Source organism: Schistocerca serialis, chromosome 8 (assembly GCF_023864345.2).
Source record: "Schistocerca serialis cubense isolate TAMUIC-IGC-003099 chromosome 8, iqSchSeri2.2, whole genome shotgun sequence".
Classification (NCBI taxonomy): domain Eukaryota; kingdom Metazoa; phylum Arthropoda; class Insecta; order Orthoptera; family Acrididae; genus Schistocerca; species Schistocerca serialis.
In genome coordinates, this window is record NC_064645.1 from 548,337,808 (window position 1) to 548,359,650 (window position 21,843).

General features: G+C 41.4%; 1 protein-coding gene across 2 annotated transcripts in view; it reads left to right on the forward strand.

The window, feature by feature from the left end:
- Positions 1-21,843, forward strand: part of LOC126416195 (endoplasmic reticulum lectin 1) — a 91,717-nt gene that overhangs the window by 62,308 nt on the left and 7,566 nt on the right. The window contains exons 7-8 of one of the 2 annotated variants that reach the window (XM_050083783.1): positions 6,534-6,587; positions 9,395-9,550. In XM_050083783.1, coding sequence (XP_049939740.1) covers positions 6,534-6,587; positions 9,395-9,550 — 210 coding nt within the window. The remainder of the gene's footprint in view (positions 1-6,533; positions 6,588-9,394; positions 9,551-21,843) is intronic. The other variant, XM_050083785.1, reaches the window with a different exon arrangement.

The following is a 21,843-nucleotide window of genomic DNA, read 5'->3' on the forward strand; positions in this document are numbered from 1 at the left end:
TTCGGCCCCTGATAGGGAGGTTCGGCAATGGGTCCTGCAGTCAGAAGACCCTTCCCTTGAGGAAGTCCTGTCCGTTGCTCAATCGTATGAAGTCTCTCACACCGCAGGTCAACAGTTGGAAGCGTGGTGCGACATCGTGGCGGTTCAGGGCAGCACGGCCGCGTCCACTGCGTCCGGGGTGGTCGACGTGCGAGCGGTACAATCCGGCCGTTACGGCCGCTCCCGCACAGCACATAAACAGAGTTCCGGCCGCCGGCCCCTGTTACCGTCCTGTGCATCGTGCTATATACATCCTGATTGGTCAGAGTGCCCCCAGCATTGGGCCATTTGTTGCAAATGTGATAAAAAAGGACACATTGCTAAAGTTTGCCGCTCAGCATCAAAAGAATCGAAGGAAGCAGGTACAGAGGACATGGACATTGATAATCAGGAAGTTTCATCGGGCCAGGCTCCCAACGCATCAGCACACAAACTCTTTATTGAGGTGTCTGTTCGGTCGTGCCGATTACAACTGCAAATAGATACGGGCGCGGCCGTTTCTTTGTTTAATTCACAAACTTACTCCGACCTTGGGTCGACCCCGTTGGCGCCAGTTTACCGGTGTCTACGCGGTTATGGTAAACTGTTCATTCCCCTACTGGGTCAGTTCACTACCGACGTGACTTACAAATCAATCACTCGGCCTATTACTTTTATTGTCAGTGATGCGAGCTCCGCTAACCTTTTGGCTTGGATGCCTTTCAAGCTTTCAGTTTTTCTATCGCTGACACCATACAGTTGGTCTCCAAAGACGTTCCCTATCAATCATTGGAATCTTTGATCTCTGACTTTCCGGATATCTTTGAGGAGGGCATGGGGCGTGTTTCAGACTTTGAAGCTCACTTAACCTTGAAGGCGTCGCCCACGTTTTCTACGTGCGAGGCAGATCCCCCTGGCTCTCCATCCTGAGGTAAAAGAAGAGCTCGACTGGCTGACAGCCCTCGGGGTCATTCTTCCCATTTCTTCTAGTGGGTCGGCTTCGCCTCTCGTTATTGTCAGGAAACCCTCGGGAAAATTACGTCTTTGTGGCGATTTCAAGGCCACCATTAATTCCCAATTGGTGGTGGACACCTATCCTTTGCCTCGTGCTGATGAATTGTTCTCCGCCATGGCAGGAGGCCAATATTTTTTGAAAATCGATCTTTCGGAGGCTTATCATCAGATACCACTTGATGAGGACTCCAAAAGGCTGGCGGTCGTCAATACTCCATTTGGCCTTTACCAATACCAGCGGTTGGCCTTCGGAATATCCAGTGCCCCAGCGATATTCCAGCGCTATCTTGAGCACGTCACGTCGACTATCCCTCATTGTATTAATTACCTGGACGACATAATTGTCACAGGCTGCAGCACGAAGGAACACTTGCACAACCTTCGCACCCTCTTTCTCAAATTCAGGTCCGTGGGCTTGCGTTGCAACCTGCGTAAGTCAAATTTCTTCCAACCGTCCATTGAGTATGTGGGCTACACCATCTCTCGGCACAGCGTCCAGCCGCTAGGAAGTCTGGTCCAAGGTATCGTCGACCTTCCACGGCCCGCTTCGCTGAAGGAGTTAAAAGCTTTTTTAGGCAAGATTGCCTATTACCACCAGTTCATTCCCAGGGCTTCCACCATCGCCCACCCCCTGTACTGCCTTCTGCGCAAGGGTGTTCCTTTTGATTGGTCGCCTGCATGTGAGTGAGGGTTCACTTCGTTGAAGGGCCTTGTCATGTCAGCGCCTTGTTTGGCTACTTTTGACCCCCATAAGCCGTTGGTCCTGGCTACTGATGCTTCGCAGTATGGGGTGGGGGCGGTCGTGGCCCATCGCAACGCCGATGGTTCCAAGCACCCACTGGCGTTTGCGTCTAAAACTCTTAGTCCCGTGCAAGCTCATTACTCCCAGGTGGAAAAAGAGGCTTTGGCCATTGTCTATGCTGTTACCAAGTTTCACCCTTTCTTGTATGGCACAAAGTTTCAGTTAATCACTGACCATAAGCCGTTAATATCGTTATTTGGCCCCGCCTCTCAGATTCCGGATAGGGCAGCCCACAGACTACAGCGCTGGGCCTTGTTCCTCTCTAAGTACCATTATGACATTCATTTACGCCCTACCGGACAGCTTCCCAACGCAGACACTCTTTCCCGTCTTCCGGTGGGCCCGGATCCTAAGTTTGATCGAGAGGAGATTATGTGTTTTCATTTGGATGTGGCGTCCCGCCAAGTGGTTGATGGCTTCCTGATCACTAGTTCTCGAGTTGCCAGGGAAACGGCAGCTGACCTGGTTCTCCGGCACGTCGTTCGCCTCATTCAGCAGGGGTGGTCATCCCGACCTCCAGGCCGGGCCTCGGACCCTCTTCGTAATTATTTTGTTCTACGAGACCACCTCTCCATCTTGGAAGGAGTTCTCCTCGCGTGGTTTTTCCTGCAAGTTTGCAAAGGGAAGTCCTCACATTATTACATGAGGGGCACTGGGGTGTTTCCCGTACTAAAACCTTGGCTCGCAGACATGAGTTCTGGCCCGGTATTGACAGAGAAATTGAGCACTTGGTGGCCGCCTGTTCCTAGTGTGCGAGCCAACAGGCATCTCCCAGGTCAGTGTTCTCTTCGTGGCCACATGCAACCCAGGCACGGGAACGCGTTCACATCGATTTTGCGGGCCCGTTTCTCAATGGCTTTTGGCTCATTGTCATTGATGCTGACTCCCGATTCCCATATGTGGTTCGCTGCTCCTCAACCACTTCAGAAGTTGCAATCTAGGCACTAGCAAAAATCTTTTCTGTGGACGGTCTGCCAGTCACCCTGGTCTCGGACAATGGACCTCAGTTTATTTCGCAGACCTTCCAGGATTTTTGTATGTGCTTCGGTATTCGGCACGTTTGCTCTCCCCCCTTTCATCCACAATTGAATGGGGAAGCTGAGCGCATGGTGCGCACATTTAAGACGCAGATGAAAAAGTATGTGCACGAATTTCCTGCAGAGGAGGCGTTGACGTTATTCCTGACGGCATACCGGACCACACCAATGGGAGAAAGCAGCCCCACAGAGCTCCTCCACGGGCACCAACCTAGGACTCTGCTACACCTCCTCTGGCCTGGTCCTCGCTAGTTTTCGCAAAACGGAGTACCCGGCTTTCCACCGGATATGTCAGTCTGGGCACGTGGGTTTGGTCACAATCCACGTTGGATACTGGTGGCGGTCCTGCGCCGAAATGGCCGCCAGCTCTATACCTTGCAGGCGGGGGACCGGGAGGTATGTCGTCACCTAAATCAGCTACGTCCACGTTTGGGCTCCCACCCTCCGACCCCTCGGGCACCGGCTTCCCCATTGCCGGCACCCGTGTTGGTTTCTCAGGGGACGCTACCGCCCTTCCCCCTGGGACTCCGCCACACTGCGATGGTTCTCAGCCTTGGCACCCTCCAGTAGCTCCAGCACCGGCATCGCCATCATTAGTGATGTCCCAGTGCGAGCTGGCCCCCCACGCAGGCTCAGGAGGCTGATTCACCTGTGGACGTCCCTTCCCCATCGTCCCTGTCACTGGGTCTTTACCCTTCCGAGGTGGACCAGGATCCGGAGTTAGACGGCTTGTCTCCCGTTCTGTCCCAGGCTCCGGTGGTGGGACGATGGGGACCTCTTCGTGTGGGGTCACTTCCAGCCGTATTCGAAGGTTCCGGCTCGAGGGTTGGCCGATCCCCTCGACTCCAGCCTTCCGATGGACGTGGAGGTCATCGCTCCTGCATGACACTCCACCTTTCAACGCAGTGGATCACAGTGGCTGCACCTCCTGAAGGAGGAGGAGGAGGAGGAGGAGGAGTGCAGTAGCCACCCGAAAGATTGTGGGAGGCGCACATCAGCACAGCGTGTCACGGACGGTAGTTGCCGCAAGTAGAGTCCCGTCCACCAGAGGGCACGCGAGAATTCGGCTGCGACCTCTGCCGGCGGAACAACAACTCAGGCAGCACGGGCCGTGCCCAGTCAGTTCACATCGGGCCTGCCTAGGAGACAGTTCCCGGTCTACGCTATGTGAAGTGCGACGGAAACGTGAACCGTGTTACTACAAGCCCGTGGCGTTAAATTGTTATATGAACAGCCCCTTCAGTTATGCAATTTTAAGTAAAATGCTATGTATTAAAAATAGTAATGTGTAATGACGCTGAGTGCACAATAGGCTATGTCCTGCAAACAAATAACTATAATTGTAAAAGAACCCGAACTATAGCAAGAGTTTCCTTTTCAGTCATAGGGCAGTTCTTTTCACTGTGGTTCAATAACCTACTCACAAATCCAGTTGTCCTCCAGGCTACCCCATTGTCTGTTTCACGTAGTTTATATCAAACAATGGAAAATCCAGGATGGAATGTAACAATACAGGGCTATTACAAATGATTGAAGCGATTTCATAAATTCACTGTAGCTCCATTCATTGACATATGGTCACGACACACTACAGATACGTAGAAAAACTCATAAAGTTTTGTTCGGCTGAAGCCGCACTTCAGGTTTCTGCCGCCAGAGCGCTCGAGAGCGCAGTGAGACAAAATGGCGACAGGAGCCGAGAAAGCTTATGCCGTGCTTGAAATGCACTCCATCTGTCAGTCATAACAGTGCAACGACACTTCAGGACGAAGTTCAACCAAGATCCACCAACAGCTAACTTCATTTGGCAATGGTATGCGCAGTTTAAAGCTTCTGGATGCCTCTGTAAGGGGAAATCAACAGGTCGGCCTGCAGTGAGCGAAGAAACGGTTGAACGCGTGCGGGCAAGTTTGACGCGTAGCCCGCGGAAGTCGACGAATAAAGCAAGCAGGGAGCTAAACATACCACAGCTGACGGTTTGGAAAATCTTACGGAAAAGGCTAAGGCAGAAGCCTTACCGTTTACAATTGCTACAAGCCCTGACACCCGATGACAAAGTCAAACACTTTGAATTTTCGGCGCGGTTGCAACAGCTCATGGAAGAGGATGCGTTCAGTGCAAAACTTGTTTTCAGTGATGATGCAACATTTTTTCTTAATGGTGAAGTGAACAGACACGATGTGCGAATCTGGGCGGTAGAGAATCCTCACGCATTTGTGCAGCAAATTCGCAATTCACCAAAAGTTAACGTGTTTTGTGCAATCTCACGGTTTAAAGTTTACGGCCCCTTTTTCTTCTGCGAAAAAAACGTTACAGGACACGTGTATCTGGACATGCTGGAAAATTGGCTCATGCCACAACTGGAGACCGACAGTGCCAACTTCATCTTTCAACAGGATGGTGCTCCACTGCACTTTCATCATGATGTTCGGCATTTCTTAAACAGGAGATTGGAAAACCGATGGATCGGTCGTGGTGGAGATCATGATCAGCAATTCATGTCATGGCCTCCACGCTCTCCTGACTTAACCCCATGCGATTTCTTTCTGTGAGGTTATGTGAAAGATACAGTGTTTAAACCTCCTCTACCAAGAAACATGCCAGAACTGCGGGCTCGCATCAACGATGCTTTCGAACTCATTGATGGGGACATGCTGCGCCGAGTGTGGGTGGAACTTGATTATCGGCTTGATGTCTGCCGAATCACTAAAGGGGCACATATCGAACATTTGTGAATGCCTAAAAAAACTTTTTGAGTTTTTGTATGTGTGTGCAAAGCATTGTGAAAATATCTCAAATAATAAAGTTATTGTAGAGCTGTGAAATCGCTTCAGTCATTTGTAATAACACTGTATTGTGAAAAGGAAAGTTACCACTCACCAAATAGCGAAGATGTTAAGTCACAGTTAGGCACAACAAAAAGACTGTCACAAATAAACTTTCGGCCAGTAAGGTCTTCGTCAAAAATAGTTGGTGGGCTTTTTGGCTTGAGGGAGAAGTAGTTGAGATTCTGGAGGAATGTGGACAGGGTGTCCTCACCCTGGATCCAGATTGCAAAGATGTCAGCAGTGAATCTGAACCAGATGAGGCGTTTAGGATTCTGGGTGTTGAGGAAGTTTTCCTCTAGATGACCCATGAATAGGTTGGCATAGGATGGTGCCAAACAGGTGCCCATAACCATACACCAGATGCAATGGATCAGTGTTTCAAGACAGTGTCCTCAATTCTGTGAGAAGAGTGTCCACTATTTATTACCCTATCACATTAGAAGTAACACTCAAAATATAGTTTGCAAAAAATCCCCTATCAAAAAGACCTATTGTAACCCCAATCCTTACATTAGGATGTTCATTCCTGAAATTGGATGCATATCTGACATATTTTACAATGTGCAGAAACTTCCTTGTTTTCATGCTTGTTGGAATTATAGCTGAAGTAATTCTGTCATCAGCTGTATTAACATCATTTTTTTTAACTTCACAAACTAACTCTCTCTAATTTTTGATAGAGTATAATAAAGTTAACACAGTTATTGTTAACATTCATTTTATTTACATTATATTAAGTTTTTAATTTTATTTTGACACTTTCTTACATCAACTTTTTTTATTTTTTGTTTATTTATTTTATTATTTTAGTGATTATTTTCGTTGTTTTAACAGGATGAAAAGCTGCAGCAACTTTATGCAGTTTTCTCCTTTGACAGAGAAGGACAGGTTGGTGTTCTTGTTAATTATTTTTACTTTCAATGATTGTTATGATGGTTTAAAAAGTTTTGCTTTTCAAAAATAAAATATGCTTATACACAAGTAACCTACAATTTTTGTGTGGTGGACCTGGGACATATCTGTAATACATATCAACCTACGAGTGTCTGCAGAAATTTATCCAGGGGGTGGGGGTTGCGGAGTGTGTGTGTGTGTGTGTGGGGGGGGGGGGGGGGGCAGAATGCGAGACGTGCCACAAGAACTAAACCAGTGTAATGATATTATTGGCTAAGTGAGAGATTTAGCAGAATAACAGGGAATAACTTCTGCGAGTGTATGAAAATGTTGTTATGAATAAAGCCTCTGTACTCCAGTTTCCAGGGAGGGGAGAGGAGGCTGATGTATCTCTTTTCGCCACCCCAACTCCCCTCTCCCTGTTCTTGCAGATACTATAGTTAGCCCCACTTCCACTCTTTTTTACACACACACACACACACACACAGTTTGTTGGCTAGGCCTCACATGTTACATATAATGTATTCTAAAAATGGATTTATGTGGCTATCTTTCAGTTGTTGCAGACACTGTGTTAGTTCATTCAATAAAATCATTATCCATAAGTTTAAAATTGTCAAACTTGATGTGATGTAATAGTTGTGACTCAGAACAACTTATAATTATGTATTATGTTTTTTATAATAAATGGCTGCATTGGATCGGAGTTAGATCTGCTGCACTTTGATTTTAAAGCTTGTCTTTTGTTTAGCAGCCTCATTGTTTAGCGCTCAACACTAATTAATTTTCCATTGTTCAGATTCAGGAATGATGTTAATGTACCCAGTTATTAATTTTGTTCACTACATTTATGCCAATATTGCTATTTTGCTTATTGTGACCTAAGAGCTGGGTGATTCTCATTGTTTACCATTCCAGGTTTGGTGAATGATAACTCACACATTTGTTCTGTCCATTTATTTATGATTTGCACTTTTCTCTAGTTAAACTAATTTTCAGTAATATCTATTTGTAGGTTAGTCAACATTTACTATCCATGAAGTTCTACAGATCTAATTCCATTAAAATGTAAATGTGTTGTTCTCAGGCATCTACCATCTGGTTAGGAGCATTCTGTTGATTTAGTTGCTTACTGGACTCCATCTTTGCTTTCTTTGTAATGAATGTGTTTCTATTTGCATTTTTTTGCTGTTTGGTGTTGCATTGATTCTAGAAATTTTGCATCTGCTGTCTGCCATTTATTTGGATAATTTGATTTTACTGTGCAGTAAATGTGCTGTAATATCCTTGTTCTTTTATTTAGTATTACATTGGTAAAATTGAGGTGATAAATTTATCTTGTGTTAGTTATTTGTTTTAGATATGTTTGAATTATTTAGGAGCAGTACACTGTTCGTATGCTGGAGAAGCATTTTCATTTTTTAACTGTATTATGAAAAGGATAGAGTGCTACTAACCACACAGAGGAAATGTTGAGTCACAGACAGGCTCAACCAAAATAGTACTACACATTTGAGTTTTTGGCTGAAGACCTCCTTCTACAGTAGAAAACACATGCACATGTTCATTCAAGCACAAAACACACACACATGACCACTGTCTCTGGCCACTGAGGCTGGTCTGTGAGCAACTGTGCCTGACGGGAGACTCAATCTGCGTGTAATGGGGGTGAGGAGGAGGGTGGGGCAGGCAGACTAGCCCCTGTCCTTCACCCACCTCTCTGTTCCCACTCCAGCATTACACAACCTTGTGTTCCAGCAACGCAACCAATAGTGTTTCTCTCCTCCTCTGCTTCCATTGCTTGTTTTCTACTTTTTGCTGTTTTTTAAAATATATTTTGGCAACTACAAAGTCAGTTGACTTTTTTTTGGCGCACTAGGAAAAAATATTTATTGTTCATTTTTCTTTTATGGAAGGGAGATTATATGTACGTCCTTCAGGACCACTTCACTTAGGATCTGTAGAATTAACATTAAATATAAACATATTAATTCTTGCGTACAGTATTTATACTGTACTTTCATTTTTTTTCCGACAAGTTTCACTTCCGTGAATATCTTTCCACTATTGGTCTATTGATTGAAGTATGCGTATGGTCCAATCTACGTACACTTCATAGAACATATGAAAATGTAGCTTAACACATAAGAGTTTGTGTCTCTACTGGGAACTTCTCACATTTGTTACTATTTTATCAGCTGAATATTGATTTTTTCATTGCCAGGTCATCAAAAGTTATTGCCTTTACTCGCATTCAGTCAATCACTTCATTTTGTGAATGAATATTCAAATGTAACTCAGTATTATACTTATTCTGTGCTGAATGAGTACCAAGACTTTACTGAAATACTGAGTCTGCAACAGGAATAAATTGTGATAATAGGTCTATCATAAACAAAGTTTTTTCAAATGTAGCTTTGTTTGGAAGTGGGGAAATGGGCGATACTGGGTAGCAACAAGGAGCCAGAAGAAAATTTTGACCAGCGGTGGTATGGGAGTGTCTCAATCTCAGTGCTTATCGTCATCAGCGTTCTTCTCTCAAACTTTGCTTGAGATGTACGATTTGAAAGACACATTACAAATGTATTGACATTATGCTACTTCACCAATATCATATTTAGTTATTGTGTAAGACTGCTGCTATCTTCCGTGATACAAAAGGTGGAAGATTGCAAAATGCCATGACCATGGTTTTCTTGAGTTATTCAGTGCCCCCACATATTAACGTGTCATGTCCTGTGTGTAGCACACGTTACATAACAGATTTTCATTGTGTATTTGTTATTGTTGTTATTTTACAGGATGGAGAAACAAGAGTCCGTGTTGAAATACATCCAATGGATATGTCAATTGACGAACTGGAAGCACCAGCAAGCCCACAGCCTCCTGAACCACAAGTGTCTAGAGATACGTCACCAGTGATGAATTTTTTGGCAGGGAAGGACTGTCTCACTGGGGTTTGTACCAATGTCTCAGAGTAAATTTTATCAAAAACCTGTTTTGTTACAGGTAGCCTTAAAACTGCATTATGAAACTTGGTAGGGGTTGTTTACTTCCATGATCCTATAATGAAGCAGTGAAAGATAATTATCAAGTGTTTCAGTGTAAATTACTCATATGGTTTTGATGTGATGCTGGAATGTCCTGAGTGGAGAACCAGTAAGTGATAATGTAAAGGTAACCCACTCACTGTGTTGTTGAGGCACAGACTGTCAACAGACACACAAATGATATTGAAATTGTTGCTGAGCTTTTGATCAGTGTCCCTCAGAGCTAACTGATACAAACTACTGATACAAACTCCATCCATTATCAGTAGATGTAGTAGTCATGAAGTTTTAACTATCACCTAAAAAGAGTAAAGTTATTTAATTAATTTTTATTTGTTTGCAGGTACACGTTCGCAGTCTGCTACACATTGAAATCCCCATGCCACAGTATTGTAGCGCACCAGTAGAGAAGCGAAAAGAACATAGTGCAGTTCATTGATAAAGTGCAGATGGGCTGCCCCATTTTATTTTCTCTTCTTCACCACTGTGCTATGGTACTCTGGCACAGGGATTTCAGAGTGTAGCAAGATTACATACATGTACCTACAGAGAATTAGGGAAAGTTGGGAGAGTACAGGAAAAGAGACCGTTACATTTTTTGCCCTGAACATTGTTGCTGCATGTCAAGAAGTGGTCAAAATAGTTTATATACATCATCATCATTATCAGTGAGTTGGACTGAAAAATCTTGTTACATTATTATTATTATCATCATCTTCTTTCCTTTCTCAGAGCTTAGGTCTGGTTAAAAATGGAAAGTGACACGGACCTTGATCAAGCATGACTTCCTTTTAACTGTACGGTATATGTTACATTGCATTTAGGAACTTTCGGGTAATTGAACATGTATCAATAATTACGGATTTCTGTAGTTGTATATATATAAGTTTGGATGTAGCTGTATTGCGTTGATGTACTGGTGGATATTGTGTGGTATGACTCCTGTAGTTGATAGTATAATTGGTATAATGTCAACTTTATCCTGATGCCACATGTCCTTGACTTCCTCAGCCAGTCATTATTATTATTATTATTATTATTATTATTATTATTAATTGTGAATGAGCCCGTTAGGACTAAGCAAAGTACTTAGTGGCGTACATTTGCCTTTCTTTGTGCCCGTACTTCTTTCATTCTTTTGCTGTGGGCTTCTTTTCTTTCTTGAGACCACATTGTTCCAGTCTTCGTCTTTGGTTTCTCCTCTTGGTCAACTTGCCACTTGTGAATTTTGAATCTGAAGATTTCCCTGTTTTGGGTATCCTCTGGTGTAATTCCTGCAAGTTTCAGATCTGTTTTAATTTCTCCAATCCATTTCCTTGGGTTTGTTTTAGATTTACTCCTGTTTTCATAGAATTCATTTATTTGCTTTGTAAGTCTGTCCGGATTCATTCTTTTGATGTGTCCATAGAACCTTAATCTGTGTTTTCTAATGTCACTGTAAATATTAGAGTATTGTTTGATTTCCTGTTTGCCTCTGAGCCGATACTGTTCATGTACAAGTTTTGGGCCTAATATTTTTCTTATAATCTTCCATTCCTTTTTCTGAATGTTTTCTATGTCTGTTTTCCTGTTTAAAGTTAGTGTCTCTGATCCATATAGACATTCTGGTATTATGACAGTATTGTAATGTCGTAGTTTTGTGTGCTTGGAAACACATTTTTACCGTAGATATTTTGACTGAGTCCATAAGCAGTGTCCATCTTTTGGCATCTGACTTCGTTGGATTTTGTTTCTATTCCATTTTCCTGAATGTTGTTAAGATGGCTAGATCACCTGCAAATGCTACTGTTAATTTTCCTCTGTGAAGAGTAATTGGTTGGTCAATCTTGAGGACTGATTTCAATTTGCGCCATGCTTGTATCACCTTTTCAAGGACGCAGTTGAACAGTAGTGGAGAAAGCTCATCTCCTTGTCTTACTCCTGTTTTGATCAGAAAAGGTTCAGAGATTTCCTCCATAAATTTGACTTTAGATTTTGTGTCTATCAATGTCTGATGTATGATTGCAAGTGTTTTCAGATCTAAACCCTGTTCTTTTAATATTTGGAATAATGATTGACGGTCAACTGAATCGTAGGCTTTTTTAAAGTCAACAAATGTGCAAACTACATCATTGCCACTTATTCTCTGATGTATTAAGATTAATTTTAAGTTAAGAATTTGCTCTGGACATGAATGGTCTGGTGTGAACCCTGCCTGATATTCTCCAATTTTTGGTTCTAATTGTTGTTGTGTTCTATCGAGAAGGCACTGGGATAGAATTTTGTATACTACTGATATCAGTGAGAGTCCCCTATAGTTGTTTACATCTGATCTATCTTCTTTCTTGTGTAGAGGATGAATTAATGCATTTTTCCAGTCGTCGGGAATTATTTCTGTTTGCCAAATGTCTTGTATTATTTCAGTGATTTCTTTTATAGTTTTGAGCCTGCTGATTTGAGAATTTCCGCTACAATTCCATCTTCACCTGCAGCTTTATTGTTTATAAGACATCTGATCTGTTTGGTAATTTCCTCTACATTCGGTGATAAAGAGTTTGGATTTGTGGATTCAGGTTTCTGAGGTGGAAATCTTTGTGTTGGTTCTGGACAGTTCAGCAGTTTTTCAAAATATCTTGCAAGTTCTTCACAATTTTTCTGATTCTTCAGCGAAAATTGCCAATTTCCTTTCTTGAAGCAAAGATTTTGCAGCTAATATCCTGTGAGTTTTGTTTTGAAACTCTTTTAAAAATTTCGCGTGTTGTTTGTTTCAAAGTCTTTCTCGATTTCAAGTAGCTGCTCCTTTTTGAATTTCTTTTCAGTCTTTCTGATTAATTGGGCTGTCTTTTTCTGTAGCGTCAAGAATGTTTTGTAATTCTTCTCAGTCTTTCTGCTGTTCCAATTACTGTATGCTTTCTGTCGAGATTGGATTGCTTGTTCACATTGTTCGTTCCACCAAAGGTGTTTTTTTCTTTTTTGCAGAGGTATCAGTGTTTGTGCGGTTTCGACTAGTTTGCTTCTGAGTTGCTTCCAATTGTTGGAGGGCTTTTTCTGTAATTCTTCTGTGAAAGATGTTTGAATCCAGCTAGTGTCAAATTTTGGGATTAGTGGCTTTCTTTTTGTGAACCTCTAAGGTTTTAACTGTAGTTTGATTCTTGTTAGGTAATATGTCTGAGTCTACATTTGCAGCCTTTCTTACTTAGATATTCATGATTTCCCTGTGGTTTGGACAGGAAATTGCTATATGGTCAATTTGAAATTCACCAGTGAGTGAGTTGGGTGATCTCCATGTCATGTGTTTTGATGGTTTCTTCTTGACGTTGACATGATTTTAAGGTTGAATATCCTGCAGAATTTGACCAACTTCCATCCATTTTGATTAGTCCATTTATGTGCTGGGAAGTTTCCTATTATTATTATTATTATTATTATTATTATCTCATCTTTACACTTTTACCACATCAGTGTTTAAACTAAAGAATCACATTTGACCTGCAAATGTTGATCCTTGTTGTTTCTTTCGGTTTGGTAGTTTCATCTATGAACCACTAATGCCACCATGGTGTTCAGTCGAAAAAACTGGCCATACTACTCTGGAAAAGTGGCCAAGATGTTTACCCCAATACGAGTTAGTTACTTTCATATATCACACATAATGCCACAGGTCAGACTGACTGCTAAACCCTTAAGCTATCATTCATCATTCTATCCCTTTCTAATCATTTTGAATTAATTAATTAATTTATGTTATGTAAAACTACCTCTGTTCTCTGAATGAAATTTGCACTCTGCAGCGGAGGGTGCGCTGATATGAAACTTCCTAGCAGATTAAATCTGTGTGCCAGACCAAGACTCAAACTCAGGGCCTTTGCCTTTCGCAGGAAAGTGCTCTACCAACTGAGCTACCCAGGCGTGACTCACGATCCATCCACACAGCTTTACTTCCATCAGTACTTCATTAAATTGGTAGGTAGGAGACAAGGTATTGCTGGAAGTAAAGCTGTGAGGACAAGTCGTGAGTCATGCTTGGATAGCTCAGTCGATAGAGCACTTGCCCTTGGAAGGCAAAGGTCCTAAGTTCAAGTCACAGTCTGGCACAAAGTTTTAATCTGCTAGGAAATTTTATATCAGCCCGCACTCTGCAGCAGAGTGAAAATTTCATTCTGGAATTCTGGAAACATTTCCCAGGCTGTGGCTAAGCCATGTCTCCGCAGCATCCTTCCTTCCAGTCTTCTAGTCTTGCAAGTTTCACAAGAGAGCTTCTGTCAAGTCTGGAAGGTAGGAGACAAGATACTAGCAGAATTAAAGCTGTGAGGATGGTTTGTGAGTTGTGCTTGGGTAGTTCAGTCGGTAGGGCACTTGCCTGTAAAACGCAAAGATCTCAAGTTCAAGTCTCAGTCTGGGGCACAGTTTTAGTCTGCCATGAAGATTCATCTCTTTTCTGTTTGGCCTAATACAAGAATCTGATTCAAAATAGCCTGCTCCAGCCACTTGATACTGTTTTAGATATTAGGGCATCAAGATGCCTAAAAAACATGGTCGTAAAACAGAACAAACAACATGGGATGCTGCTGCAGTGGCATTGGCCTCAGTCCCCCCTAAGTAGGGAAAAGTAGCCACAACCTAAGCCTTCAGAAAAATTCATAAATTTCCTCTGCATACTGCTACGTACACATAAGGACAAGCTAGATAAAGTAACATATTAACAACTCAGTGGAAATGAAAGAAAGTGGGAGAATGGTGCTAGAGGTCTCCCACTCATGCACAGAAAGTTGTATGTCACATGCCATAATGTTGGTGTGACTATAGCAGCAAATAGAGCTGACCCCATGACACATGGCAGTTGAAAGAACGGGTGAAGACTCCTTCCCTCCCACCCTCCCTCCCTCCCCCCCCCTTTCTCCTCTCTCTCTCTCTCTCTCTCTCTCTCTCTCTCTCTCTCTCTCTCTCTCTCTCTGTGTGTGTGTGTGTGTGTGTGTGTGTGTGTGTGTGGGGGGGGGGGGGGGGGGGGGGGGGGATGCGAGGGTGCATACACATGTGTGCGGATATCCGTAGTAATTGTTACTTTGCTGATAAAAGTATGCACAGTTTCAGAGATTTGTGGATAATTGCTTCCTAATTAAAAATTAAAGGCCAGTATCAATCTTATATGAGTTTTGTCGAGTCGTGTTACATGTGGTCAGTGAACGGCATTGCACGTTTGTTGTATCATCAGCTGAAAACTTCAGGTGTGTTGGCATTCTTGGAATGTTTGAAAGTTGCATGTATAGTGGAAATCTGTTTGCATCTTACACCTTTTCTGTCGTTACCTTCTGGTTATGACCACTTTCGCTGTCCCAAAGGGGCTTCCATTTTGTGGTTATGTTGTGGCAATCTTATCTTTCTTGCAGTCCATGAAGGATATTCTGGGTGACAAGCCTGGCCGCTGGCTACCTGAGAGATGAGAGTTACCAAATTTATGCTGCCTTCAGTTAAAGCTTTGATAGTAATTAACTCACCACATAGTAATTCCACAGGAGTAAACATTAGTGAGAGTGCTTTATTAAAATGAACACAATGGACATCATTGCATGTAAGGTGAAACAAGGTGATTTCACATTATTGCAAGAAAACAAATTAAAATTGTTGATTTGGAAGAAATTTGATTATGTGTTTGATGGCAAGGAGAAAAATCAATGGCACAGTGGTCTGTTTAGCATGTAAAAATGTATATTCTTGCACTGAACACAAATTTTGGACTTCAAATTTGTTTAAATGTGCATGTGAGGCTGGACAGAGTAGTTTAATTACTTTTTTAAATACCAGTAAAGATGTTAAAGTTCCCAAAGTCCCACCGAAATTGAAAATAGCTGTGACAAAAAAACTCATAAATCTTATTTTATCTTTTGAAGTTACACGTGGAAATTGATTTCTCAAAACAGGACAGTTCTTTATTGATGTGGGGGCCAAGTGCAGTGCAGTGAGTGCTGAGGAATTGCTACCACATCCAGCCATCATTTCTGGAAATTCAAAGGAAACCACCAATCATCTGCTTGAAACTGTTTCTAGAGGGGGAGGAATGTTTTCAGTGATGTAAGAGGGGCGCTAACAGTTGATCAGTGGTATGTTCCATATCGAAAAATAAACTACAGGGGAATGACTACACAGTACACAAACAGAGAAGACGGAAAACTTAAGGACCAAATGTTGTGTACCAGAAAATTCAAGAGTGAGATTTAAAAAAAATTGGAGAAAATATTAAATATGAACTGTTAAAGATTTTATGGTTGTTCAGTTTACTCACCACTGTCCAAAACATCATGTTTGTTACTGATGCAGGGCCAAATATTGTAGGAGCAATTTGTCAATATACAAGGGGGGTTCAATAAGTAATGCAGCACATTTTTTTCTGAAATCAGGTTGTTTTCATTCAGGGCTCCAATACTCCACATTATTCCCTGCATCTTTTGCCACAAAACACTGTTTTTCAACATAATCTCCCATTCAGTGCAACAACCTTAAGCCACCTTACTGGGAGGGTCTGTTTGCCGAGACTCTGCCGGTCGACATTGGAGCCAACATCTTTCTGCCTCAGTAACCTACTTATCATCCTCATACTGCTCCCCACGGAGTGCATCCTTCATTGGGCCTAACAGACGGAAGTCGGAAGGTGCAAGATCGAAGTTGTAGGGAGGATGAGTTAGAACAGTCCAGTTAAGTTTGTCATGGAGAGGGAGAAGTTTGTTTGTGTTCTTGTGGCAATGAACACACTGTTGTCTCTTCAATTTTCTGAGAGTAGCACAGTACACTTCAGAGTTGATCGTTGCAGTGTGCGGAAGGACATCAACAGAATAGCCCCCTCAGAGTCCGAGAAGACAGTCACCATGACTTTACAGCTGAGGTTGCGGCTTTGAACTTTTTCTTTGGAGGACAGGTGGTATGCCACTACTCCATGGACTGCCATTTTGTTTGCAGTTCAAAGTGTTGGATACATGTTTCATGGCCTGTGACAGTGTTTGACAAAAAATTGTGATGATCAGCCTTGTAATGAGCAAGCAGTTCCGGTACATGGAAGATCAGACAGATTTACACAATCTTGTTATGGTGATGACAGACTCCTCGCCCAACAACTCACCATGCTTTTGTTCTCCATAGACATTTTGCAAGCACCTATGAATATCTGATATTCCACCAAAAGAAACTCAGTGACAGCTGTCTACTTGGAATGCACCTCCGTTACGAATCCCATTTTGAAGGCTATGTATAGTGCTGCTACCTATCAGAACTTCATGAAGCTATACTGGCTGATGCAGGAATATTCCACAATGTCCTACAACAAATTGTGCATGTTTCAACTAAATTGGCCAAGAAAAATAATATGTTGCATTACTTATTGAACACTCCCCCCCTCCCCCCCCCCCCATAAGAGACACTCACGCTCAGTGCACATCTTCATTACTGTGCTAGAGCACGTGACTTGAGGAGATATCAGTGGTGATAAGAGTGGTGTACAGCAATTAATAAATTCTTGTCATGCTGTCAGAACCGTTTTTTTTAAGATCTGGCCTTCAGAATTGCCTGCAGAAGTAACTGAAAGGATATGTAGACACATGGCAGAACAGAATACTATACAGGGTTATTCACGAAGATATGCAGATATTTTATATGTTATTCTACAAGAATATGTTATTCTAAAACTAAATAAAAAAGTTCACATAAACGTAGGTCAGAAAATCTTTAGTTATGGAGTTATGGCTAATAAAAGATTTTGCCTTAAATTTAGCAACTTCACTAATATGAAGCCGTCACACAAGTGTATGAGGTTAAAGTAAAGCTTGATTTCCATTTATTTTGTTGTTATTGGTCTGCTGAATCTAATAAAACATACCCCAGACATGTATCTGCAGTAGTTTTCCAGAGAAGCAAAGATTATTATACAAGTAAATTTGTTTACTTTCCATTAAAAATGTAGAAACGTTTCTCATTGTTGGCAACTGTTAGTGAGTTGTTTCAGTCATTTCCTAACCTTGAAGTGATTTTGTTTTCTGTATTGTTCAGGGAAAGAACATAACATCAACAGTATATTTAAGTGAAACCACATAGTAACTGTTGTACTTTGTAGATTATTTATGAAATAGGGATGCCTTTCAAATTTGTGACAGAGGACTACGCCGATATGACATTTATTTACAGCAAATGTGATGGTAATGCTATGGCTGCACTTAACGAATATTGTGCACGTTTCCAACTTGGAGGATTCCAAATACATGAACCATTATCGGAGTATTTCGAATCTTACAGGAGACATGTTCTCCACTTAGTGTTCTTAATCAATAAAAGCGCTCGATATGTGAAGACGATGGTGTGGATATTATGGATGATGTTCAAAATAGCCCAGGTACCAGTATGCAATGTGTCTCTCAATGATTAGGCATTTCACAGTGTAAGGTATGGCGTACACTGAAGTACAATGATCTGTATCCTTACCATAAACAAAGTTTACATCCGGGAGATCCTGCCCTTTGCTTGGAGTTGTGCAGCTGGTTAAATACTGATTGACAGTTGCACAAATACATTTTATTCACAGATGAGGCACAGTTTACTTGAGATGGTACAAACAATTTACATAATGAGCACGTACGATCTGAAGCAAACCCACATGCAACAGTGCAACGCCATTTCCAGCAGCGATTTAGGGTAAATGGGGTGTGGTGTAATCAACACACACTTTATTGGACCATTAATTTTCCCAGGACGTCTAACTGGTGAGACATACTTACAGTTCCTTCAAGAAGAAATGCCCCGCTTGCTCGAAGATGTTCCTCTTGCTACCCGATTCCAAATGTATTTTCAATATGAGGCCATGCCTCCACATTTCACCAACGCCGTTACTACACATTTAAATGAACATTTTCCTCAGAAATGGATTGGTCATCGTGCTACATGTCTGTGGCCACCCAGATCGCCCTATTTAACACCAATGGATTTTTGTGTATGGAGATGGATGAAAGACATAGTTTATGTGGACAAAGTCAATACAAATGAGACATTATTTTCTCACATTATGAATGCAACAGACGAAATTAAGAACAACCCTGTGAAACTGAAATGAGCAACAAAATCTGTTCATACAAGTGCAGCTAAATGCATTGAACTCAGTTGAGACATTTTTGAACATTTATTGTGAATGTATTGTGAAATTGTATGTACATTGTACAACTTCCTTAACACTGAGCTTTGTTTTATTCCAGTTTAACATGAGTTCACTTGTACTATGGTATTAACGAAAGCAGATTATCTGACATTCATAGTTTCAGTTAACATTATTACCATCATTTTTCCAAAATTCAATTCTCTACAACTCCTGTTGAAAGCTTTTTGCAATTATCTGGAATTTAAAAAATAAATTGGGCCAAGTAGTTAATAAATTAAAAATTTTATGAAATTATGTCTTTGCTTCTCTTAATGTTCTGGAAAACTACTGCAGATACACGTTTGGGAGATGTTTTATTAGATTCACCAGATCAATAACAACAAAATAAATGGAAGTTGTGCTTTACTTTACTTTACTTGCCAGAATTCCAAAGTCTCTTTTACAACAGCACAAACTGGGAAAATTTTCAAAATTTTTGTGTTGGGAAGCGGAGCCATGACTGAAATAATGGATGAGGATACCCTCGCAAACTGTGTTCTTATGCATTTCATCAGCTCCTTGATGAAAACATATAAAGTAATTATGTCATGTAACAGTCAGTCATTGGCCATGGAGAAACTCATTGATCCACTTTCTGATTTTGGCAAAAATAAACAACAAATGGGTGGCTTGTTGCTTGACTCTTTTCCCAATGAAAACCTTACACTTCATCCTAAATGACAAATGAATAATTTTTGGTAAAATCTATTAGGATCATGAGCTCATGTTCCTGCAGATCACATTTAAGGGTTTTAAGATGCAAACTTTTATGTTTAGCAATGTAATGAAGGCGTGACGAATTTCAAATTTTTGTTGCTACTTCTTTAATAAATTCGCCCACTACCATTTGCTTTGTGTCCATAGTGTCCTGATCAGTATGGATCCATTGCTTGTGCATGATAATTTCCTGTGGATCATGCTCTGTACAACAGCTGGCAACTGCAGATGCTACAGTCTTTGGTCCAAGAAATTTTTCACTGTGGTGTAGCATGCATTATTTAGATTCCAGACTGCAGACTGCTTTGCTAAGATGCTCTTTATAATTTATACTTACTCCTGCTTCACTAAGCATAAGCTTAACATTCTGATGAAGTATGCAAACACATACTGCATGCATTCCAGCGGACTGCATGCATTTCAGCTGATTCAGCGGTTGCTCATCATTTTGATCTAAGTTCACAAAATTTTGAGAACCTTATTTCTGGGTCGTTTCTATTCTTGTAGCATACGTACATTTCCCATAAATTGCAAAGCAACAATCTTTTCTTTGTGTATGTTTGTGTGCCTGAAACACTAACAGATATAAAATCCTTTTTCCAGGACATACTTCGCTAAATTCATCATCTTCAGAAAAATTTTGCTCTCCACTAGAGTCTGCATCGTGTTGGAAGGTGGCCCAATGTTCAGCCATTCTGCGCATCCCCCTCCACTAGCCACTGGCAGCCAATAATATTCATTCTCTTTTGGAGCAGGTAGCAGCGAGTTACAGCTAGACAGCAAGAACCTCGCTCCTATATGCTGCACTGTTGCCATACTTCGCGACAGCCAAATTATTTATTCAACAGTCAGTTTTTTTTAATTATTCGGTGTTCCCCGCTTGTAGCAGTATAGGTGTGAATGAGTATCTGTAAATGTTTAAGTGCAATTTAAAAAAGAGCCAGGTGACGGTGACGGCAATAAATGTGAAGTTTTTCACAAGTAGGAGAGGGGGATTATTTACCGCATTTATAACTTTTTCAAACGTGAATTTGAAATCTGGTGTCCTACTGTTGACATTTGAAGACACAAGAATGGACTCCAGAACCATGTGGTGTAGGCAAGAGAACTGTAAAGAGGATTGTAAATGAAAGTGTCAGAACTAGGAACTGTAGAAAAAGTTGGTTTCATTTTGCCTGGAAAGCATCAAAATTGCAGGGAACCTGCAACACAAATGGATGGTTTTAACAGTGTTGTTTCAAAGTGCTCCATGTGAATGATGAATGCCCGATATCGCAAAAACATGTTACAGTTACGCAGGAGGAAATTAGCTTCAATGGTAAGCGCTTCATCAATGTAAAGAATTTTAAAAGACGTTGGTTCCTAATAGGTTAAGAGGAGAGTTTTAGTTCAAAGAAGTGACATAGGTACAGCATGAACTACATCCCATATAAAGACTCAAGATACAAGAGAAGGAGGTAGTTAAACATTGTATTACCTTGATGAAACATGGGTCAATTAGAATCATTCCAGAAAGATCTGCTGGAAAATAGTGATGGTACTGGCGATTATAAAGTTTTCATAGGTATAGGTTCTCAGGTAATTATTCTGCATGCTGACTCTTCGTCTGGTTTTGTTTCTGAGAGTAACCTTGTGTTTACGTGTAAGAAAAACAGCAGTGACTACCATTTGGAAATGAAGGCTGTCAGTTTTGTTACGTGATTCACACTTCTTGTCATACCTTGCTTCAAAGTTGGCCGTTTCCAGTTATAATTCAACTGTTCAGAGAAAACTCCAAGTATAAACACCAGAAAAGTGGATATTTTCCCCTGGCTTAAAAATAAAAATATTAAGCACAGTATAAACCAGACTTGTGCCAATCTCCTGCAGCTCTGCAATGTTTACAAGTCACGTGACAGAACTTGCAAACATGACTTCCTTGCACGTGAACGGGGTCACACAATTTTGCATTTACCCACATGTCACTGTCAATGTAGCCCTATGGAATTAATTTGGGCAAAGGATAAGGCTGTGTGGGGGTGGAAAAAAATAAAATAAAACAAAACATTCAAGATAACATTCACTGAATCTCTTGTGCACAAGGCAATAGACAACATCCCACCTGTAGAGTGGGCATGGTGTGTGCAGCATGCTGAATAGCTTCAGAAAGAACAATTTGACAGTGAAGTGCTGAACCTATCATTGTAAATTTACAATTAGGTTGTTCAGAAACAGATTCAAATAGAAGTGACGGTGGTATTGCGATGTAGACTTTGGAACAAAGTAATAATATTTCTTAGTGTTAAAGACTCGTGGTTTAAAAAATGTGTTAGTCACCATATCAGTTGTGTACGTA